At 43.2% G+C, this 25,853-nt stretch overlaps 1 protein-coding gene across 1 annotated transcript in view; it reads left to right on the top strand.

Annotated features, from left to right (window-relative positions):
- The first annotated feature begins 3,115 nt into the window (after positions 1 to 3,115).
- The window catches only part of LOC120987995 (olfactory receptor-like protein OLF4), a 28,407-nt gene continuing 5,669 nt past the window's right edge, over positions 3,116 to 25,853 (top strand). Inside the window, exons 1-4 of the mRNA XM_040415920.1 lie at positions 3,116 to 3,167; positions 7,581 to 7,749; positions 9,122 to 9,298; positions 25,098 to 25,256. Coding sequence (XP_040271854.1) covers positions 3,116 to 3,167; positions 7,581 to 7,749; positions 9,122 to 9,298; positions 25,098 to 25,256 — 557 coding nt within the window. The remainder of the gene's footprint in view (positions 3,168 to 7,580; positions 7,750 to 9,121; positions 9,299 to 25,097; positions 25,257 to 25,853) is intronic.

Raw genomic sequence — 25,853 nt, forward strand, 5'->3', positions numbered from 1 at the left:
TTGATGAACCGATTGGAAAGGTTATTAGCTTTATGCCGAAAGTCATCCAAGGATGAGCAATTACGGTGCACCCTTAGGAATTGTCCTTTCAGTATTCCTTTTTTCAACGGATACGGGTGGCAGCTCCCCCAATGAAGTAAAGTATTAGTTGCTGTACTTTTGCGATGCAGACCAGTATGAATGCTGCCATCGTCCGATTTTGTAATGGTCAGGTCAAGAAATGTGATTTTAGTGGAATCAATTTCCGAGGTGAAAAATAGGCCATAGTTGTTTCTATTCAGGGCCTCCACAAATTCATTAAACTCTGTGGTAGTACCATTTCAGAATATTGATACATCATCGATGTACAGTGGGATGCGAAAGTTTGGGCAACCATGTTAATCGTTATGATTTTCCTGTATAAATCGTTGGTTGTTACAATAAAAAATGTCAGTTAAATATATCATATAGGAGACACACACAGTGATATTTGAGAAGTGAAATGAAGTTTATTGGATTTACAGAAAGTGTGCTATAATTGTTTAAACAAAATTAGGCAGGTGCATACATTTGGGCACTGTTGGCATTTTATTGATTCCAAAACCTTTAGAACTTATTATTGGAACTCAAATTGGCTTGGTAAGCTCAGTGACCCCTGACCTACATACACAGGTGAATCCAATTATGAGAAAGAGTATTTAAGGGGGTCAATTGTAAGTTTCCCTCCTCTTTTAATTTTCTCTGAAGAGTAGCAACATGGGGGTCTCAAAACCACTCTCAAATGACCTGAAGACAAAGATTGTTCACCATCATGGTTTAGGGGAAGGATACAGAAAGCTGTTTCAGAGATTTCAGCTGTCTGTTTCCACAGTTAGGAACATATTGAGGAAATGGAAGACCACAGGCTCAGTTCAAGTTAAGGCTCGAAGTGGCAGACCAAGAAAAATCTCGGATAGACAGAAGCGACGAATGGTGAGAACAGTCAGAGTCAACCCACAGACCAGCACCAAAGACCTACAACATCATCTTGCTGCAGATGGAGTCACTGTGCATCGTTCAACCATTCGGCGCACTTTACACAAGGAGATGCTGTATGCGAGAGTTATGCAGAGGAAGCCTTTTCTCCACCCACAGCACAAAAAGTGCCACTTGAGGTGGTCTAAAGCACATTTGGACAAGCCAGCTTCATTTTGGAATAAGGTGCTGTGGACTGATGAAACTAAAATTTAGTTATTTGGCCATAACAAGAGCGTTATGCATGGAGGAAAAAGAACACAGCATTCCAAGAAAAACACCTGCTACCTACAGTAAAATATGGTGGTGGTTCCATCATGCTGTGGGGCTGTGTGGCCAGTGCAGGGACTGGGAATCTTGTCAAAGTTGAGGGACGCATGGATTCCACTCAGTATCAGCAGATTCTGGAGACCAATGTCCAGGAATCAGTGACAAAGCTGAAGCTGCGCCGGGGCTGGATCTTTCAACAAGATAACGGCCCTAAACACTGCTCAAAATCCACTAAGGCATTTATGCAGAGGAACAAGTACAATGTTCTGGAATGGCCTTCTCAGTCCCCAGACCTGAATATAATTGAAAATCTGTGGTGTGACTTAAAGAGAGCTGTCCATGCTCGGAAGCCATCAAACCTGAATGAACTAAAGATGTTTTGTAAAGAGGAATGGTCCAAAATACCTTAAACTGGAATCCAGACTCTCATTGGAACCTACAGGAAGCATTTAGAGGCTGTAATTTCTGCAAAAGGAGGATCTACTAAATATTGATTTCATTTCTTTTTTGTGGTGCCCAAATTTATGCACCTGCCTAATTTTGTTTAAACAATTATAGCACACTTTCTGTAAATCCAATAAACTTCATTTCACTTCTCAAATATCCCTGTGTGTGTCTTCTATATGATATATTTAACTGACATTTTCTTATCGTAACAACCAACGATTTATACAGGAAAATCATGACGATTAACAAGGTTGCCCAAACTTTCGCATCCCACTGTATCTCACCCAAAGGGTGATGTGACCTGACCATACGTTCATCTCGTCTCCAAATACCGTCTCCCTCTCCCACCAGCCCCAGTACAAATTGGCGTAAGATGGCACACATGGACTACCCATGGCAACGCCCCTGAACTGATGGTAGAAGCAGTGATTAAACAAAAAGACTTTGTAGTGTAATACAAAATCAAGCAACTTGATGACAAATTCATTATGCTAACCATATTCACTGCCCTGTAAAAAGTACTGTACTGCCCTGCAGCCACCTACGTAAGGGATTGAACTGTAAAGGGCCTCCACGTCAAGATTGGCGAGGAGAGTGTTCTCCTCGACGTGGAGGCCATCCAGTTTGTTAACAATCTCAATTGAATCCCTCGCATAGGAGGGCAAGGCCAACACAAATGGACACAGAATGATGTCGACATAGGTACTAACTTGTTGGGTGAGACTATTGGTGCCGGATATAATGGGTCTGCCTTTAAGGGGATGTATACCCTTATGTACCTTAGGCAGACTGTAAAAACATGCCATCTGTGAATGTTTCGGCAGAAGCTTGTCAAATTCGGCCTTGCTGATAATTCGCAAATCAAGTGCTGAGATCAAGATGTGCCTTAGTTCTTTTAAATACTGTTCTGTAGGATTAGGTGACAAGATGTTATAACAGCCCCTGTTGTCAAGAATGTCACTGCACAAGTTCTTGACATATTGTACCTGATCCATAAGAACAATATTGCCTCCCTTGTCGGCAGGCTTTATGATAATGGTATCATCCGCCTCAAGGGATAAAAGGCCATTACATTCCTGCTTGCTGAGATTATTCATGCCCATCCTCTGCCCCTCTACTTGTGTTAATTCATCAATGACTACCCTCAGGAAAACATCCATGGGGGTAACGTCATTAATGGGGGGATTGAGGTGGGAGCGTTTCCTCATGGAGGTAAATGGCCCCTCCCCAGGGGTCCTTTCTTCTTCAACAAGCAGGTCTGCAAGATTGCGTACATCCTCCAGGTCAGCCAAGTCAACACCCAACTCCTCACACTGATGTCTATCGTGGTGGGCAATTTTTTTTTCCATTTTAAGTTCCTAATAAACAAATTCAAATCCTTGACCCAGGAAAATAGGTCAAAGGAATGAGTAGGAACAAAGGAGAGGGCTTTTTTAAGGAGGCTGACCTCACCATCAGTAAGAGACCTGTGAGACAAATTGATGACTTGTAGTTCATCTGCTTGCTATCACTGCACTTGAGGGGGGCTCAAAGAGACACATCCTTATCGATCCTTCCTCTCTCTCAGAAGGTATGACAACAGAGGAGGGCCTTGGCCTAAAAAATTGGCTCTAGATTGAGAACCTCTACGGGGCCTTCCCCTGTTTAGTCCCCTAGAAGCTCTGGGGGGCTGAGGATATTCCCTCCCACTCCTTGAGGATTCTGTATCAGTGTCCCCTTCTGAGGACGAGGGTTCAGTTTGTGCTTTCAAACCCTTGACTGATGTAGTATTATAAGCGCCCTTCCCTGAAGTCAGTAGTATCCCTCAAATACTGTGCATGCTTCCTTTCTTTGAGTTGGTATATGTGGCGAAAAAAGGGGGAAAGGCGCTCATAGGATAGTATGAAATAATGGGGTAAATCAAACACGAAGGGTGCCAAATAATGTGCTCACCTTTGTGTGTTGTGCATCAAAAACACCACACTCGTGAGATCAGTGGGTATGTGCTGCCAATTCTCCAGAGGAGTGATGTGAGGTTCAATGGGGGGATATGTACCAAGACAGTACACAACTGTGATACCTCTTGGCGCAAACACGACTCCAGTGGATATTACTATAATCTTTTATTATTTAAGTGTGGAGTGACAACGCGTTTCGGAGTGAATATACTCCTTTTTCAAGTCTTTTGGGTCCGTGCTAATGCAGATAGCATAGCTTCTCACATATGGATAGTCCAAGCTGTAAGATCCAAGCAGCTGCAGGCAGCGCGGCCTCTCACGTGTGTGAGAAAGCTGGCTAATCTGGAGCTGTCTCCCGCTCCATACAGCGGGAGACAGCTCCAGATTAGCCAGCTGTCAATCCATGACCCCGCCCCCCGTTCCCCTGGTCTTGAACATGCGTGCTTTCTAACACACGTCAGAGGCCACTCTGCCTGCAGCTGCTTGGATCTTACAGCTTGGACTAACCATATGTGAGAAGCTACGCTATCTGCATTAGCACGGACCCAAAAGACTTGAAAAAGGAGTATATTCACTCCGAAACGCGTTGTCACTCCACACTTAAATAATAAAAGATTATATTGATATCCACTGGAGTCGTGTTTGCGCCAAGAGGTATCACAGTTGTGTACTGTCTTGGTACATATCCCATATATAAAAAGGTTTGGCAGCACTACTGTCCCACATAAGGAGAAGCCATTAAGAAATACCTTGAGGGTAATGATGGTGCACGCAGATGAGGACCCTGGCTGATGATCCCGACGTCAGAATAGAGATACAAAAATCCGCAGCACTCGTCAGTGTATTAAATCCAAAGTGATTTATTCCATAAACAGCAAGGTGATGCAACGTTTCGACCTAACTAGGTCTTTCTCAAGCAACAAAATGAATTTAGTCTGCATGTGCTTTATATCATACAAAGTGGGTGGAGCTATCCCTCCACCAGGTGGGATGATATATCCAAATACATATACATTCGTGGGTCATCATAATAAATGAGGATCACTTCCGATCCAATACAGTGTACAGTGAATAATCTTAGTGACATATAAAAATAGACACTCCTACATAATAGCATTGGGTAGGAGGCAATGCTATTATGTAGGAGTGTCTATTTTTATATGTCACTAAGATTATTCACTGTACACTGTATTGGATCGGAAGTGATCCTCATTTATTATGATGACCCACGAATGTATATGTATTTGAATATATCATCCCACCTGGTGGAGGGATAGCTCCACCCACTTTGTATGATATAAAGCACATGCAGACTAAATTCATTTTGTTGCTTGAGAAAGACCTAGTTAGGTCGAAACGTCGCATCACCTTGCTGTTTATGGAATAAACCACTTTGGATTTACTACACTGACGAGTGCTGCGGATTTTTGTATCTCTATTGGTACATATCCCCCCATTGAACCTTACTTTGAGTTGGGCAGTATACCTCTGCTATACCAATTTGTACCTGGGCAGGTGGGAGAGGGAGATGGTATTCGGAGACGAGATGAATGTATGGTCAGGTCACATCACCCTTTGGGTGAGATACATCGATGATGTATTGATTTTCTGAAAGGGTACTACCACAGAGTTTAATGAATTTGTAGAGGCCCTGAATAGAAACAACTACGGCCTATTTTTCATCTCGGAAATTGATTCCAGGTCACATTTCTTGACCTGACCATTACAAAATCGGATGATGGCAGCATTCATACCAGTCTGCATCGCAATAGTACAGCAACTAATACTTTACTTCATTGGGGGAGCTGCCACCCGTATTCGTTGAAAAAAGGAATAACGAAAGAACAATTCCTAAGGGTGCGCCGTAATTGTTCATCCTTGGATGACTTTCAACATAAAGCTAATGAACTTTCCAATTGGTTCATCAATAGAGGCAATCCCCGGAAGGTACTTTCTTTGGCTTCTCAGCATGCGTTATAATGTACTTTGGAATCACTTCTCAATTTTCGTGAAAGGGATAGCGCTCAAGGTCAAGTTCAGTTGATTGCCATTTATGATGAGGTCAATGACCCAATTCGCAAAATCCTTCATAAATACTGGGGTATTTTGCAGATGGATCCCAACGTCGGTCATCTCGTGAGTCCCACGCCAGCGGTCACGTACAGAAGAGGTCGCAATCTTAAAGATCGACTCTCCCACAGCTTTTTTCAGACACCAGGCTGACGAATCCCTTAAAAGGGACATTTTGCGGTGGCAGTTGCATTGCATGCGACTCTATAAAATCCTGCCCCATATTCTGCAGTACGGTTACAAGAAAATAGAAACATAGAAACATAGAATGTGTCGGCAGATAAGAACCTTTTGGCCCATCTAGTCTGCCCTATATACTGAATACTATGGATAGCCCCTGGCCCTATCTTATATGAAGGATGGCCTTATGCCTATCCCATGCATGCTTAAACTCCTTCACTGTATTTGCAGCTACCACTTCTGCAGGAAGGCTATTCCATGCATCCACTACTTTAGAAACATAAAGTTAAAGAGAGATGCAAAGTGTGAATGCCGTGACCCGGATTCGAACCGGGGTTGCTGCGGCCACAACACAGAGTACAAACCACTATAAATCTTATGTTATCCGTACATTTATCAATTGCAGAACCGTGGGGGTGGTTTATTTGCTTACATGTACCTGCGGGGTAGAATACGTGGGAAAAACCATATGCCCCTGGTATTACAAATTTCCATAGTGTTCACTATATATACTTTAGATCTGTAAAGGACTTGCAGGAGGGAAGTCCTGCTCAAAAATCTGCCTTGTCAGAGTTTATCCGGGCGATCACTGAGATAAGGCGATCAAAGTATATGCAATCTTATATGATCAAAGCAACAGGTCTTTAGCTAAATCCACCTTCTTCGACACCTTCAACATCATAGGGCCCGGTTCTCCCTACTCCTTAAGGACATGTGCAGGTAACATTGAGACGGCAGGGAGGAAAGTAACTGGGTACAAGGTAGAGTCCGCGAATGGTCAGACCTGCTTGTCACTGCCAACCATACTAGAGTGCAAACACATTCCTGAAAACCAGTCAGAGATAACCACACCAGAGGTGGCAGCATACCACCCCCACCTGAGGAGTATAGCTCACCTGATACCGGAACTGGATCCAGAAGCCCCGTTAGTCTTACTCCTTGGAAGATACATATTACAAGTTCATAAGTCTAGAGGACAGATTAACGGTCCCCAAAATGCTCCATACGCCCAGAGACTTAACCTAGGATGGGACATCATAGGAGACGCCTGTCTAGGAGGAACACACAAGCCGACCTTAGTCAACAGTGTGCTCACCAACACACTTGAAAATGGACATCCTTCCCTATTCCAGCCATGTCACGGTAGTTTCCTGATAAAAGAACTGACACACAGTACTCCTTTGACTTGTCCTTTTGCAGATACCTCATGTGAAGACCACGCCTGCAATGGTGAGCAAGATCACTTAGGGTGCACAGTTTTCCACAGAACGAGAGAAGACAACAGGGTCACAATGTCCATAGAAGACAGGCTTTTCTTGGATATCATGGATCAAGGAATAGTAAAAGACAAGTCAAAAAGCTGGGTCGCACCTTTACCGTTTAAACTCCAGAGACAATGTTTATCTAACAACAAAGAACTTGTCTACAGTCGATTCATCTCCCTCAAGCACAAACTTCAGAGGACACCAGAGATGAAAGAAAATTTCTTTACCTTCATGGAAAGAATATTCCAGAACAACCATGCAGAAATGGCACCCACACTCCAAGACTCTGAAGAGTGTTGGCACTTACCCATATTCGGTGTGTATCATCTTAAAAAACCAGGGCAGGTATGAGTAGTATTCGACTCATGGGCCAGGTGCAAAGGCATCTCACTAAATGATGTGTTACTGTCTTGTCCAGACCTCAACAACAGACTTCTAGAGGTACCTCTCCGCTTCCGCAAAGATTCCATAGCATTTACGGCTGACATACAACAGATATTCCACTGCTTCTTCGTCAAGGAAGAACACAGAAACTACTTGAGGTTCTTCTGGTATCGCAACAACGACTTCAATGAAGACATTGTAGAGTAAGGAATGAGAGTTGGAAACAGTCCTTCCCCTGCAGTCACTGTCTACAGTCTCAGACATTCAGCCCGAGATGGGGAAGCAAAGTATGGGTCAGATGTCAGATCCTTTGCGGAAAAAGACTTGTACGTGGATGACTGCTTGAAATCCCCATGCACGAACGAGACCGCAATCAGTCTCCTGAAAAGGGCTCAAGAGATGGTCGCTCTATCTAATTTAAGGTTGCACAAAATCACCTCCAACAGCCATGAGTTAAGGGAGACCTTCTCACCCCAAGACCATTCAAGTGATCTAAAAGACTTGGATCTTAGCACCGACTCCATTCCCATGCAGCGGAGCCTCGGTTTGCTCTGGGATTTAAAGGCAGACACATTCACCTTCCGAATCAGCAAGGAAGAAAAGCCCTTCACACGCAGAGGAGTCCTGTCCACCATAAACAGCTTACCTGTGTACTATCCAAGGTAAAATGATGTTAAGAGACTTCACCACAGAGATGTCTGATTGGGATGATCCGCTTCCCGTGGAGAAAAAGGACCTGTGGACAGGTTGGAAGAAGTCTCTCAAAGCTTTGACCAGCCTTCACATGGCACGATCCTATGCTTCCGTGCCATCAACTGAAGTCAAGATCCAAAGACTATATATCTTCTGCGATGATTGAGTCAAGGCAATTGCTGCCGTAGCATACCTAACGACCATTGATGCCAAAGAACAATGCCATATAGGATTTGTCATGAGCAGGACCAAACTGCCGCCACTCTGAGAACACACGATTCCCAGACTGGAGCTCTGAGCTACTGTGCTTGCAGAGGAGTTGGATGAACTTATAACAACAGAAATGAACCTGGAAATCTAGGAAGTTGAGCTTTACACGGACAGCAAGGTAGTCCTAGGATATATTTGCAACAAAACCAGACGCTTTTACGTCTATGTCAGCAATCAGGTGCTAAGGATCATGAGATCCATTTGATTTGTCCTAAACAGTGGCACTACGTGCCTGCACGGCATAATCCTGCGGACCATGCGACTAGATCCATCGCACCAAGCCACCTTAAGGACAAAACATTGTTTATGGGTCCTGCATTCCTGTACCGTTCAACATCTTGCAGTATCGGATCCAACAAATTCGAAAATTGGTAGACCCAGATGCCTATGAAGAAATCCGACCTGAAGTATCTGCTCTACGTATGGCGACTTTCGGCCACCAACTCAAATCCCATCATTTCAACAGGTTCTCCACCTGGATCTCGCTTGTTCGTGCTATAGCTTGTCTAGTTCATATAGCTCAGTCTTACAAGTCAACATTATCTGTGAGTCAGAAGCCCTCCAAGGTTAGCATCTCTGCAAACACGCCTTTAACGCTCCCAATATGTAAAGGTCCAAGAACATATTAATTCACATGATACAACGTGAATGTTATGCTAAAGAAATAGACTACCTCAGCGAAGGCCAAACAGTCTGCAAGGATAGTGCTTTGAAGAAGCTTTTTCCCATCATTGACCAAGATCGGTTGCTAAGCAAGAAGGATTCAGTAGTGGCGTCTGTTGACGCAGGGTTAGGGAAAAAGATTCCAGATCATGTCTACCTCATTTTTGGTATTTCTGTAGTGATTAGTGTTGTTATAGCACCATCTAGTGGTGTTAAGTTGTATTACACTTTGTTTTTCTTGTTACAAAGACTGCTGCATCGTGGATGGTGCAAAGCATTGTGGGAGTGCAAAGCATCCTGGGAAAGAGAAACCTCCAGTCTCCAGGGCACATCAGCAGAGCTGTCTTTCTGCATATCTCCTTCTCAAACTCCATCATCCTTGTAAAAGCTATTTGGTGACAGATCTACATTTGTTTCGGGAAAATTATGTTATGCAGAGCTGTTCAGCTAGTTATAACTGTTACTCAATGAGTTGTTAATACTGTTAGTTAGCCATGCAATATTATGTATAGGCAGCCATTTTACCATGTGCTTTCACTGGTGACTGTTAATGTTATAGTACATGCTGATGGGATATATGTGACTCCATTTTGTCTTATTCAGCAACGTGTATTACATTTGGTCAGTGCACTTCCAATACCTCCCTACCCCCCTTATGGAATGTGTGACACTTCCTGTGCTGCCTCAGGATATCCATACATTCCTTAGTTTGTAAGTATGAACAGTCCTAGCCATATAAGGCCATCTGGCTCAACTGTATGCTAGCCTATGTGTATATACCTGATTGGTCAAATGCTGTTACTATGAGTCATCTATTATGTTAATGCAGAAGCTTATGTGTGACCATACCATAGGTCGGATACTAATGCTAACATATGATTGGATGTCAAGGAAGCTCAACCCCCTCTATTATAACTGTTTTCCAGCTGTGAATAAACCAGAATGGATTAGAACTACACACGTTTCAGTGTTATCTTCTTCATTCTCCCGGTACCGGATAAGGCTTAATTCAAGCTGATCACCGAAATCATGTGCCAGGGACACACGTTAGGCAAGAGAGTAAATTTTGCCCAACAGCTTGGGGGCTCAGTTTCCGGGATTGGGAGGGTCATCTCTTCAGGTCTACAGTGAAAGACATCAATTCTTGTCCTCCTTGGACCTGGGAGCAATGACCAAAATCCCATTCAAGTAAGTCGAACCATCTATTTATGATTTCGGTGGATTGCGATGCCTGGAGCACGCAAATGTTGATTATAAGCGGCTCATTGAGTCCATATCGTTAGGTATAAAAATGTTGATTATAAGCGGCTCATTGAGTCCATATCGTTAGGTATAAAAATGTTGATTATAAGAGGCTTAGTAAGTCCATATCGTTAAGAGATAGTGCACTATATGAATAATCTGTTCCGGGAACAGAAGGATACAAGCTTGAATTAACTCTTATGTATATATAGTATAAGTATTTTAGAAGTATTAAGATTATCTGTCTGTGTGAGATGTTGGCCGGGTGGTAAGTTTACGGTCGCATCCCACTTTGAAATCATTCTGTTTCTATCACTGCCAACATGTAAACTTTGTTGCACGGTCTAGTCCCACAAATTATTTCCTAGTTAACACATGGGTAGACAATTGGGCAGGATGTAAGAATTGACAGTTAAAATGTGAAACAGAATGTTATGCCCGGCTGGCAACAGGGATGAAGAGCTGCAATAATCTGTTAAAAGCTTACAGACAGTGTACATCAGAACTCCCGTGATTGTGAAGGGGGGCTAGGGTGAGTGAGAAGTTATTAAAAAAAAAAAAAAAAGGGAGTGCCTCAGTGCTCAGTGTCTACAAACAGAAAGGGCTTGTGTTAAACGTTCAGAAATGAACTGGTTAAGTTTTGTTGCCCTTATGATATGTGTGTGTTTAAATAGGGACGATTTATAGCTCTAGGATTAGAGATTACAGCACTAAAAGATGGATAGTTAATGCATAAGTGTATTGATAATTGAAGTTAGAGAAATGAAATGAGCAGCATTTCTTATTTCAAGATGGAGGATTTTGAATCCTATGGAGAGAACAAAGTTGCCATGAGGCATCCCTCCCCCCACCACATCTGCTGTAAACTCCAAAATGTCACTTGTAGTCCCACAAGAACTTTTCCTGTCTTCTCTGAGATGTGTTTTCAGAGAGAACTCCCTCCCATCTCATACCCCCCTCCTCTGCTCAGGAATTTCATATGGGGGTTGAGGGGGGGAGGGGGCTGCTAATTGGTAATGCATGAGCAGAATGTGAAGATACTAATCTGTGTTATCTATAAGATATTCCAGACAGGGCTCCAGTATTGGATTGGATCTTTCCAAATTGTATGTTCCGATGGTTTAAAATGTGCCTGCAGTGATGATGCTAATTGGAAGTGTCCAATCCTATCAATCTAAGGTTGCACCCATTCTAAGTCCTTATTCAGATATGAGTAAAAATTTGAGGAACATGTGGGACAGCTGAACGTCCTTGATGTATTGCTTTACTTCCCCTGTTTGAACACTCCTGAAATAAGACACGCAAGGCAAAAGGAAATGGGGGAAGGGGTAGTTATATAGAATAAGGGGCGATGTGTATAACACTAAACCAAAAACTACATGGCATATAAAATGATTTGTTAATTTTAACAAAATGACTGTATGATTAACATGTATATTGTTTTACAGTGACAGACCATCAGCAATTCTGGGTGTGGTGTGGATATCTGTTTCCAGGAAAGCTGTGTTTGTCTGTGCTGCAAATTTTGGAATGTAACAAAGAGATTGTGTGATTGGGTGAAAGATACATGATTCAGTGGAATGTGAATGGGTGTGGCTCTGAGTTGTATGTAAGTAGCAGAGCTGTGAATGCAATTCATATTTTATGTGTAAGGGCGTGGTTATGAGTTGTTAATGAAAAAAAGAGTACATGGAAAAATGTATATGAATGCGTATGGAGTACGGTATTTGTTTTTAAATATGCGCATTGAGAATTTTATTTTATTTTTCTTGGAAGTTTTTGGTTTTTATTTGTACCAACAGCATTGATCAAGCTGTACATTTTTATTTCAATGAAAAGTTTTTATGGGCCCTTTGTGTGTTCATGTCTGTATTGTCAGATCTGTTTGTTTCAATGTTTGCAGTTACATGTTACATGTTAAGTGTTGTGCTTAACATCAGAGCTCTGTTCGTATGGACAGCTAGGATACTAATGGCAGAACAGAGGACGGACCATAGCGTCCGACTAAAAGGGGTGGACTTAGGTGACTCAGAATGGGAGGAAGGAAATGTGAGCCCTCTATGGGAATAAATGGGGTACTGACAAGGACATACAGAACAGATTCCTTACCAGTAGAAACCATTGACAGGGAATACATCACAAATACATCACAGATCATGTCTTCAGCATTATACTAGATTGCCCAGTCAGCCTATTAGGGAGAGATTTGTTCATTAAGCTTGACTTGCAGGTATTAGCAAAGACTCAGGGCATAAGAGTACACTCAGATCTCATTCCAGTCTCTACACCAGTGCCACTGATTCTTGCAAACATATAGGACCACCCAGAACTTAATAACATTAACCCTGCATTATGGTCCTCAAATGAATATGACACAGGATTCATAGATTGCACACCTTACAAAGCTACTGTGAAACCAGGTGTCATCTCAGTGTTCCAAAAACAATACCCGCTGTCAAAAGAGAAACTTGATGGGCTTAGGCCAATGATAAAGGAATTCCTACAAAAGGGAATCCTGGAAGAGGTGATTTCACCCTGCAGCATGCCCGTGAATCCATTGAGAAAGGCAGATGGTGCTACCCGCTTTGTACAGGATTTAAGGGCCATCAACAACATCATTGTGCCTATAGCCCCTCTTGTACCTGATGTCACTTAGTTATTATCTGCCATTCCAGCAGACGCTGTTTGGTTCAATGTGATAGATCTGAAAAATGCATTCTTTTCTATCCCAGTTGATAAGATAACCAGACTACTTTTTGCTTTTTCCTTTGACAGACGTCAACTGACCTGGTGCAGAAATGCCCCAGGGATATGCTCATTCACCTGTAGTGTACAGCATAGTCCTCCAAGCGATGTTAAAGCCATGGTACATCCCCCCAAGGTTCTGTGCTGCTGCAATATGTCGATGATTTATTACTGTGTAGCATGTCAGCGGAGGCCAGCATTCAGGATGGTTTATCACTGTTACAATGGTTGTCAGGATGTGGTCACAAAGTGACACTTAAGAAAATGCAATGGTGTAAAATGCAGGTTGAATACTTGGGCTTTGTCCTCACAAAAGGTGAACGGAGAATCAGCGCAGAAAGAGTCCAGTCTATTGCGGGTTTGGTCGCCCCGCACACCAAGAAAGAAATGTTATCTTTCCTTGGTATGATAAACGGTAGACAATGGATTCCTGATTGCTCCTATTATGACAATGTTTTGAGGCAAGCCACTCTGGAAGAAAATCCAGATTTGATTAAATGGTCTTCTGAAATGTACAATGCATTTGATTATCTGAAATGTTCGCTCATGTCGAGTCCAGGGCTGGGCCTCCCTGACTATAATATGCCCTTCCACATGTTTGCACGCCAAAATTGTAAAACCATGGCGGGTGTACTGACACAAGAAAACGGAGGCAAGTTGCGTCCTTGTGTGTTTTTCTCAAAGGTAATGCCCACCCCTGTTCAAGGGATGCCGGCATGTCTGTGTTCTCTTGCAGCCTGTGCTATGATGGTAGAGTTGACAAATTCTTTCACAATGTGACATTACACCATTTTGCACACCACTGATGATGTTGTAGGCCTACTCAAGGACATCCGCACTCAACACAGCAGGCAGCTGAGCTCATTGCACTCACTAGGACATGTATTCTACATACTGATAGACCTGTCACCATCTATACTGAGAGTAGGTACACACATGGGGTAGTGTGGGACCATGGTATGATCTGGCAGAGGAGAGGATTCACGGCAGCAGATGGTAAGGATCATGTCTCACAGGGCAATGCGCTGGCAGTTAAGGTGGCGAAATGAGTGGCTAAATGCAACCTCACAGGTTTGTATAACCATTGGGAGATGCCATGTTTGGCACCTCCAACCCCTGAGATGTTGCAAATGCTTACTGATCTTCAGTGGTATGCCACTGAGCAGGAACAGCAAGACTGGTGTTATCCAGTATTGCAGAAAAATCCTGAGATAGGATTAGTCTGCGAAGAGGGGAAGTTATGTATTCCCCAACACAGTGCTTCCATCTTAATAGCACATTTCCACAGAGTAGGACATGAACAGCATTGAGATACTCATGGGTAGGTCTTTCCCCACACCATGGGCAAGACGCCCCCTGGTAGTGCAGGAAGGGGACTTGGACCTGATCAGAGAGGAGTAATAATCTGATCAAGGTCCTCAGTAAAACTGAAGAATAAGTTGCTTGTAAGTCTTTTTCTCTTTCACAGGAACCAACCCATCCATTCTGGATAGGCGACCAGGTGATGATCAAGATCTTAAAGAAGGGAAAGGAACCTGGAAGCTTCACCTACAGACAACCCACCGAGGTAGTCGCGATCACCAGAACAGTAGTCCTCACTGAACAGTCGCCCACGTGGATCCACGCCACAAGGATTAAGTTGGTGAAGAAAAGAGAGGTACTAACGGGGGCAGACAGCCCTGACCTCCAACGAGGCCCAGAGGTACTAATGGAGGCAGACAGCCTTGACCTCGAGGAAGATACAGAAGGGCTACTAACGGAGGCAGACAGCCTTGACCCCCAACGAGATGACGCAGTCGGGAAATTCCTCGAGATGGCTGAGATGCAGTGCCTTAATAATTGCAGTTTTGTGTCTCCTACTTACTGTCCCATGGCTGTGAAACAGACAGATATACTTGAAAACAGAATGCAGAGGGGAAGACAGTATATGGAAGACAAAGGAGAACTTATGGCTGTACCTGGCCAAAACTCTGAACTTAACTGACTTTTGTCTCCAAACCACTTTATCGGCATCTAACATTTTGGAGACATGTCTGGTAGCAGTCCCCACCCCAGTAGATGTATGGACGGAGCTCCTACGTTCCCAATGGAATGACACAGATTTGGGGGATCATGATGTTAAATATGGATATGTAAATCCTTATCATGCTTGTTATGACTGTCCTACATATGAGACTCTGCAAAGTAATATGATAGAAATAATCACAGGTCTTGTCACAGCAGCAGAAATATGTTATAACTTCACCTGTGATGAGACACTATTGCCTCCCTGCATACAAGCAAAAAATGCAGAATAAGACTAAACCAAATATTTGTGATAGAGATTTAGGTAGTTGTAAAAAGATAATATCAGGAAAGAATATGCAATGTAATATTACAAAAACAGTACCATCCCTAGACAAACATGTACCTCTACCAACAGGATGGGTATTGGCCTGTGGGAATACTAGTTACACATACATACCAGCCAATATTACAAAGGGACCCTGTACAATAGCCAGGCTGACGTTAACAATGATACCACTATTCCCAGCAATGCAGACACGACACACACGAGAGACACTTCCCTACAGTTACCAGAAAATTGTGATTATAATGTGAATCTCCTCTCTAGATCAGAATATATGAGTTTAGGGGTATCTTTGATAGGAGTACCAGGTTTGGCCATATATAACCACAGGACAATATCAAAACTTGCCTGTTATATGGTAAAACAGATAAATGTCACTAGTGCAGTTCTGCAAGCTATGCTGCTGGATATACAATCGTATGAAAAGGCTATCTTGCAGAATAGGGCAACTATTGACTATTTATTGCTCCAACATGGTATAGGATGCTCAGCGTTCGCAGGGATGTGTTGTTTCAATCTATAAGATCACTCCCGTGGAATAAAAGATAGAATACGGCAATTAGAAGAGATGATAAAACATATAAAACAAGATGTTGACCAAGGTTGGTGGGACTGGCTTTTTGGCTGAATACCTGACTTTGGTACTCGCCGTGATCGCTGCAATAGTGTGTCTCTGCTGTTATCTGCAGTGTGTGCCCTCCTTTCTAGCCATATGTCAAAAGGTGGCCGAAAGAGGGGTACACTCAACATGATTATACTCCTGAAGGGTATATGGAATACCTAAAGGCTTACAAGCAAACAAAGGAAGAGCAGAGAAAGAACCATATAGTATATATATATATATATAAGGTTCTAAGAGGGGATTTGATGGGATATATGTGACTCCATTTTGTCTTATTCAGCAACGTGTATTACATTTGGTCAGTGCACTTCCAATACCTCCCTACCCCCCTTATGGAATGTGTGACACTTCCTGTGCTGCTTCAGGATATCCATACATTCCTTAGTTTGTAAGTATGAACAGTCCTAGCCATATAAGGCCATCTGGCTCAACTGTATGCTAGCCTATGTGTATATACCTGATTGGTCAAATGCTGTTACTATGAGTCATCTATTATGTTAATGCAGAAGCTTATGTGTGACCATACCATAGGTCGGATACTAATGCTAACATATGATTGGATGTCAAGGAAGCTCAACCCCCTCTATTATAACTGTTTGCCAGCTGTGAATAAACCAGAATGGATTAGAACTACACACGTTTCAGTGTTATCTTCTTCATTCTCCCGGTACCGGATAAGGCTTAATTCAAGCTGATCACCGAAATCATGTGTCAGGGACACACGTTAGGCAAGAGAGTAAATTTTGCCCAACACATGCTATCCATGATTAATACTTTTACATGTTAGTTGTATTCTTGTAGTTTTACTGCACACTTGCACAATCTCTCACTCATGCTCACTGTTCAGAGAGAACAATAAACAAGTTAGACTACAAAGAACAGTCTTCCTATTTGGAAGACAGGAATGGTTTATGCTGAATGTCAGACTGCACACTGTGTGAACGTGTAAGAAGACAGAACAATGCCATTTGCCAGGTGACGGACCTTGCAATAAAACTGCTCCTACCCCCACCTCGGACGCGTCCACTTCCACAATGGAAGGTTGTGAAACATCCGGCTGCACCAATATAGGGGCAGAAGAGAAGCTTTCCTTAATCGCAGAAAAGGCTCGCAACGCCGAATCAGACCACATTGAAACATCTGTCCCATTGTTAGTCATGTCAGTTAAAGGGTTTTACTATTGTCGAATAGTTCTGAATAAATTTTTGGTAATAGTTGGTGAACCCCAAAAATCGCATAAAAGCCTTCAGATTTTCGGGTCGATCCCAGTCCAATACCGCACAAATTTTCTCTGGATCCATTCGAAAACCTGAAGATGACAGCAGATATCAGAAAAAACTGCACCTCGTGTGTAAAACCTATCTAACGTGATCCTGATGTATCTCCACGTCTGGAGAATAAATTAGAATGTCATCCAAATACATGACTACAAAACTTCCCACATGGTGATGAAAAATGTGATTCACAAAATGCAGGAAAACCGCAGGAGTATTGGTCAACCCAAAAGGCATGACCAGGTTCTCAAAGTGCCCCTCAGGAGTATTAAAAGCCATCTTCCATTCATCCCCTTCCTTTATCCTAACCAGATTACATGCCCCCCTTAAGTCCAACCTTGGCACCAACAATCTGGTTAAACAAATCGTGAATCAAAGTAAGAGGGTAAGGATCACGGACAGTAATCCGATTGAGTTCACGGAAATCCAGACATGGCCGAAGGCCTCAGTCCTTTTTTTGAACAGAAAAGAACCCTGCTGCCACTGGAGACTTGGAAGTAGAGATGGCCTTGCGGTTCCCCAGCGGTCGTTTCGCGGCAAACTTTCCTCGGTCGTGATTCGCCGAACATATGTCGATGTCCGCCGGCGCCATATTCTTTTACATTGTGAAGAACTTTGACCCATGAAAAATCCATCAGGTGGTACAGGACAGTCAATTGAGATGTTTCAGCACATGGACATACCCCCAACCTTATAAATAAACCTGATCTGGCCGCCATTTTACATTCAGTCTTTTGCCAGTGTAGGGAGAGGTTGCTGTGTGGAGCAGGGACAGACTGTTAGGGACACAAACGCTAGCTAATAGGGCCACAATAGTCCTTTTAAGGACTGGTATAGGTGTGCTATCGATAGGTGTGACATGCTGAGGGGTGTAATATACTTATAATATAATTTCTAACATAGAAAGTATATTATAGTGCATTTGTATTGTGCAGCATTTGTGTGCGGTTCTGCTGCGATACTGCAGCTACACAGAGTGCCAAATGCTATTGGAACAAATTATTTCAACTGGTGTGATATACCAGTTGCCCCCTAAAAAACTGATTGAAGCAGGGGTGTTATATACCAATTATATACTTTCTATAAAGTGCATTTAGGTAGTGCAGCATTGGTTTGCGGTTTAGTTGCGTTACCTCAACTACAGTGTAATGACCGGCGTCACGCAAAGGGAGGGAAATGGGAAGGCCCTGTCCAAGGGAGAGGGAAAGGTGGTGACCCTTGACTCACCTTGCGGCTGGCACCTGACTGCCCTGACGTCCCTAGACGGGTTCCTCACCCGTACGCCGATCACGTGCCTAAACCCTGGCTTTCCCTAAGATGAGCCCTGTGTAGTGAACGGTGCGGTGGGATCACTAGTCCGCACCACTGACACTAAAGGAAAACACCAAGGAGAGGACAGACAATACAGACAAAACATATAATCCCAGGTGGGCGACAACAGCAGACCACCAAGGCCCACAGGGATCCGGAGGGTAACACTCTGGAACAACAACCAGGGAACACAGTTACACAGCTCCAGTGGGTCAGTATAGAAGTCCAGGCAGGAAGCTCTATATCTGGCAACCAGAGAAGTGTGAGAGGGGAATATAAGGAGGTTGGGAGTGCTGGACAAGAAACAGCTGAGGAGAAGGAGCTACGGATCCCTGAGTGAGCCAAAAAGGGTTGCAAGGCAAACCCAGAAAGCTACCATAAAGAAACAGCACTATGTTTCTACATAGAGCGCGCAGCCACCCGCTGCGACTTCCTTACCCCGGGTATAACGGAGTCAGGCGTGGCTCTTGACACCCTCGTGACATACAGATAGTGACAAACGACATTGGAACAAATAATTTCCACTGGTGTGATATACTAGTTGCTCCCCCAAAAAAGTGAAAAATAAAGCGGCCTACAGTAAAATTTTTATCCATTGACTGCACAATGTACCTCGAGCCACATAATCTGAATTTCTTTTATGTCAGGTGAATGCCTAAATTTTAAGGCCCGTACTCATGTGGCCTAAAATAAAATGTTTCTAGGCTCCAACAGGGCACATTTCAGAGAATTTACCTTTTAAGACGCATAAAAATGTCCCCTAATTAAGATACATATTTTTTTGTTGGAATTTTTGTCATTGGTGGCTACAAATAGTGAGCTGAAGGTTTTTCAGGTTCTCCTGCCATTAAAGTGAATGGGGCCTGCCGCAAACTCGCGGTTCGCAAATATTTGATCACGTTCGCGCGATGGCGTTCGCGAACTGTCCCTGGCCGATGTTCGTCCATCACTACTTGGAAGGTCTTATGTGTCCTTTTGTCAAACTCTCGGCAATATACTCTCTCATGGCTAGTCTTTCAGGTCCAGAAAGGTTATACAATCTAGATTTTGGCAATTTAGCTCCAGGAATAAGGTTGATAGGACAATCATAATCCCGATGAATCCTGGCATCCACTATCAGAAAATACATAGGCAAAATCAGATATAAAAGAGGGTAAAGTCTTAGTAGTTAAAACAGAAAAAAGATGTATTCAGACAATTGTCAATGCAATAATCACCCCAATCCAGAATCTGTCTAGCTTGCCAATCGATGGTGGGATTGTGCTTGCTTAACCATGGTAAACCCTAAACCACTGGAGCAGGGAGACCCTCCAACACAAAACACAAGATAAATTCATGATGAAAGTCACCCACTCTTAACCACTTAAGGACCACAGGTTTATACCCCCCTAAAGACCAGGCCCTTTTTTACAAATCGGCACTACACTACTTTCACCGTTTATTGCTCGGTCATGCAACTTACCACCCAAATGAATTTTACCTCCTTTTCTTCTCACTAATAGAGCTTTCATTTGGTGGTATTTCATTGCTGCTGACATTTTTACTTTTTTTTGTTATTAATCGAAATTTAACGATTTTTTTGCAAAAAAATGACATTTTTCACTTTCAGTTGTAAAATTTTGCAAAAAAAACGAGATCCATATATAAATTTTGCTCTAAATTTATTGTTCTACATGTCTTTGATAAAAAAAAAATGTTTGGGTAAAAAAAAAATGGTTTGGGTAAAAGTTATAGCTTTTACAAACTATGGTACAAAAATGTGAATTTCCGCTTTTTGAAGCAGCTCTGACTTTCTGAGCACCTGTCATGTTTCCTGAGGTTCTACAATGCCCAGACAGTACAAACACCCCACAAATGACCCCATTTCGGAAAGTAGACACCCTAAGGTATTCGCTGATGGGCATAGTGAGTTCATAGAACTTTTTATTTTTTGTCACAAGTTAGCGGAAAATGATGATTTTTATTTTTTATTTTTTTTTCTTACAAAGTCTCATATTCCACTAACTTCTGACAAAAAATAAAAGCTTCCATGAACTCACTATGCCCATCAGCGAATACCTTGGGATGTCTTCTTTCCAAAATGGGGTCACTTGTGGGGTAGTTATACTGCCCTGGCATTCTAGGGGCCCAAATGTGTGGTAAGGAGTTTGAAATCAAATTCTGTAAAAAATGGCTGGTGAAATCCAAAAGGTGCTCTTTGGAATGTGGGCCGCTTTGCCCACCTAGGCTGCAAAAAAGTGTCACACATGTGGTATCTCCGTATTCAGGAGAAGTTGGGGAATGTGTTTTGGGGTGTCATTTTACATATACCCATGCTGGGTGAGAGAAATATCTTGGCAAAAGACAACTTTGTATAAAAAAAATGGTAAAAGTTGTCTTTTGCCAAGATATTTCTCTCACCCAGCATGGGTATATGTAAAATGACACCCCAAAACACATTCCCCAACTTCTCCTGAATACGGAGATACCAGATGTGTGACACTTTTTTGCAACCTAGGTGGGCAAAGTGGCCCATATTCCAAAGAGCACCTTTCGGATTTCACTGGTCATTTTTTACAGAATTTGATTTCAAACTCCTTACCACACATTTGGGCTCCTAGAATGCCAGGGCAGTATAACTACCCCACAAGTGACCCCATTTTGGAAAGAAGACACCCCAAGGTATTCGCTGATAGGCATAGTGAGTTCGTGGAAGTTTTTATTTTTTGTCACAAGTTAGTGGAATATGATACTTTGTAAGAAAAAAAAAAATCATCATTTTCCACTAACTTGTGACAAAAAATAAAAAATTCTAGGAACTCGCCATGCCCCTCACGGAATACCTTGGTGTGTCTTCTTTCCAAAATGGGGTCACTTGTGGGGTAGTTATACTGCCCTGGCATTTTCCAGGGGCCCTAATGTGTGGTAAGTAGGTAAATGACCTGTGAAATCCTAAAGGTGCTCTTTGGAATATGGGCCCCTTTGCCCACCTAGGCTGCAAAAAAGTGTCACACATGTGGTATCGCCGTATTCAGGAGAAGTTGGGGAATGTGTTTTGGGGGGTCATTTTACATATACCCATGCTGGGTGAGAGAAATATCTTGGCAAAAGACAACTTTTCCCATTTTTTTATACAAAGTTGGCATTTGACCAAGATATTTCTCTCACCCAGCATGGGTATATGTAAAATGACACCCCAAAACACATTCCCCAACTTCTCCTGAGTACGGCGATACCAGATGTGTGACACTTTTTTTGCAGCCTAGATGTGCAAAGGTGCCCAAATTCCTTTTAGGAGGGCATTTTTAGACATTTGGATACCAGACTTCTTCTCACGCTTTGGGGCCCCTAGAATGCCAGGGCAGTATAAATACCCCACATGTGACCCCATTTTGGAAAGAAGACACCCCAAGGTATTCAATGAGGGGCATGGCGAGTTCATAGAAATTTTTTTTTTTTGGCACGAGTTAGCGGAAATTGATATTTTTTATTTTTTTCTCACAAAGTCTCCCTTTCCGCTAACTTGGGACAAAAATTTCAATCTTTCATGGACTCAATATGCCCCTCACGGAATACCTGGGGGTGTCTTCTTTCCGAAATGGGGTCACATGTGGGGTATTTATACTGCCCTGGCATTCTAGGGGCCCTAAAGCGTGAGAAGAAGTCTGGAATATAAATGTCTAAAAAATTTTACGCATTTGGATTCCGTGAGGGGTATGGTGAGTTCATGTGAGATTTAATTTTTTGACACAAGTTAGTGGAATATGAGACTTTGTAAGAAAAAAATAATAATTTCCACTAACTTGGGCCAAAAAAATGTCTGAATGGAGCCTTACAGAGGGTGATCAATGACAGGGGGGTGATCAATGACAGGGGGGTGATCAATGACAGGGGGGGTGATTAATGACAGGGTGGGTGATCAATGACAGGGGGGGTGATCAGGGAGTCTATATGGGGTGATCACCCCCCTGTCATTGATCACCCCCCTATAAGGCTCCATTCAGATGTCCGTATGTGTTTTGCGGATCGGATCCATGTATCCGTGGATCCGTAAAAATCATACGGACATCTGAATGCAGCCTGACAGGGGGGGTGATAAATGACAGGGGGGTAATCAATGACAGGGGGGTGATCAGGGAGTCTATATGGGGTGATCACCACAGTCATTGATCACGCCCCTGTAAGGCTCCATTCAGACGTCCGTGTGCGTTTTGCGGATCCGATCCATCTATCAGTGGATCCGTAAAAATCATGCGGACATCTGAATGGAACTTTACAGGGGTGTGATCAATGACAGGGGGGTGATGAGGGAGTCTATATGGGGTGATCACGACAGTCATTGATCACGCCCCTGTAAGGCTCCATTCAGACGTCCGTGTGCGTTTTGCGGATCCGATCCATCTATCAGTGGATCCGTAAAAATCATGCGGACGTCTGAATGGAGCTTTACAGCGGTGTGATCAATGACAGGGGGTAATCAATGACAGGGGTGTGATCAGGGAGTCTATATGGGGTGATCAGGGGTGATCAGGGGCTAATAAGGGGTTAATAAGTGACGGGGGGGGTGTAGTGTAGTGTAGTGGTGCTTGGTGCTACTTTACTGAGCTACCTGTGTCCTCTGGTGGTCGATCCAAACAAAGGGGACCACCAGAGGACCAGGTAGCAGGTATATTAGACGCTGTTATCAAAACAGCGTCTAATATACCTGTTAGGGGTTAAAAAAAACACATCTCCAGCCTGCCAGCGAACGATCGCCGCTGGCAGGCTGGAGATCAACTCTCTTACCTTCCGTTCCTGTGAGCGCGCGCGCCTGTGTGCGCGCGTTCACAGGAAATCTCGGCTCACGCGATATGACGCCTATTGGCGTTAGCGTAGCCTGGGGGAGCCGCCGCAATGACGCCTTTCGGCGTTAGCGTGGCGGCAAGCGGTTAATCTGATATCATGCACCACTTGAGATAAACACTTCTGAGTTAGAGGTGCAGAATCAATAGCAAAAATGAAAATGTTTTTTTTTCTAATGCACTCGGTGAGAACCCGTGCATACGGACGAACTGAGCATCAATCAGGTTCACCCCGGCCCACTGTCGATAAACACCTCAATCCCCACAGTTTTTTACTCTAGCGCCACCTCAGCATTCAGGAGAAATCGGGTACTACCAGCAGTCAATAGTGTTGAGCGCAAATATTCGAATCGCGAATTTTAATCATGAATATCGCCACTTTGAGAATTTGCGAATATTTAGAATATAGTGCTATATATTCGTATTCTCAAATAGTGTTGATCGTGAATATTCTAATCGTGACTTTATCGCAAATTTATTGAGAATTTATTGCGAATATCGGCACTTAGCAACATCTCTAGCAACCAATAGGAAAGTTGCCTACCCCTTAGTGTTGATCGCGAATATTCTAATCGCTAATTTTTATCGCGAATATATTACATTGCCTATTTTCACAATCAAGTAAATAATGACTAGAGATCATGAATTCTCAAATTTGCAAATTTATAGTGAAAATTCGTGCCAAAAATTCACAAAATATCGCAAATTCGAATATTGCCTATGCCGCTCATCACTACCAAAGAAAAATGCACATTTTCTGACTATCCTCTCACTCCTCCAAGAGTCAGATGGGAATTAAATGTTCCTCTTTTTTCTTTTTGCCGTTGAATGTATGGACATACTCTGATAAAATGTCCCTTCTGTCCGCGAAAAATACACACTCCCTTCCTAATACCAGTATGCTTAAAAGCGGATCCAGGAGTAGCTCCCCCTAATTGCATGGGTTCGTCCCCAGACATAAACCCAGGAGTAGCTTCACCCAAAGTGTCAGAGGATGACGATACATCATGTGATAGTACGTCCTGAAAGTGAGGGCCCCTAGATCTCTCTCTCAGGCATCTATCAATGTGTATAGCAAGAGACATAGCAGCCTCCAGAGACACTGGGGTTTCATGGAAGGCCAAAGCGTCCTTCAGCCTCTCTGATAACCCTTGACAAAACTGGCTACGGAGGGCAGGATCATTCCACTCCGTATCTGTAGCCCAACTCCTAAACTCAGAGCAATAAATCTCAGTGGAACAATCACCTTGATGAAGGCCGTGCAGCTTTGTTTCCGCTAGAGAGGTCCGATTCGGATCATCATAAATAAGACCCAAAGCTTCGAAAAATTTATCTACCGACTATAGACACTCCGATCCAGTCGGCAGAGAAAAAGCCCATTACTTAGTAACTGGAATGGTTGACTTGCTTCTTCAACATCATCTGAAGAGACAATAGATACAAACAGCCAGGAATCGGTGGGTTCCTTTGACACCACATTTATTTGGCATGGCCCAGGAACTGCCTCTGTGCCCTCACCTGTCCTGAACCTGCCTCTTGCTTTTGTTGCTCTTTCTTCTAGCCAAGTAATGATAGTCATCTGCACTGCTCCGCTAATTAGCGAAGATGAACTTTGTGAGGACAGTCAGCAGTTACAGGCCAGCAGAGACTTGGAACTACCGATGATTACTGTTGGTGGGAGCACATGTTGCGAAAAGTCACGGACGTGCGCAAGAGACAGGTGAGGGTGACATAAGTGAAAACCAAACAGATGTAGATGATGATGTAGCCAATTGCACTTGGCAGCCAGTTGAAGAGGGGGTATCGTCATCATCAGGGGGCCAAGGGTGGCTGTGTGTCTGTGAGACAGCAGGGTGGCAGTATGTCTGTGAGACAGCAGAGTGAAAGCATGCCCGTGAGACAGCAGGGTGGAAGCAGTGGGAGATCTTCAACCAAATGCAGGATATGTATATCGTCTGCTACTTGAGAGACTACCTGTGAGGAACACACTAGCAGTGCATGGGTTCATAAAAGCAGCAGCAGGCAGGTATCATGCAGTGGTGGAAGGAAAATGCCGTAATAGCCAGTGTGGGAATTTTTCACCAATTCGCTCGGGGACATTAGCTTGGCAGTATGCAGGATGTTTGGGGCCTGCACAGTGAGGTAGACAGTGAAAAATTACACCTGTAATACTGATGACACAGTACCTACAGAATGTTACTATACAGGGAGTGCAGAATTATTAGGCAAGTTGTATTTTTGAGGATTAATTTTATTATTGAACAACAACCATGTTTTCAATGAACCCAAAAAACTCATTAATATCAAAGCTGAATAT

This window comes from Bufo bufo, chromosome 1 (assembly GCF_905171765.1).
Source record: "Bufo bufo chromosome 1, aBufBuf1.1, whole genome shotgun sequence".
In the NCBI taxonomy this organism is placed as follows: Eukaryota; Metazoa; Chordata; class Amphibia; order Anura; family Bufonidae; genus Bufo; species Bufo bufo.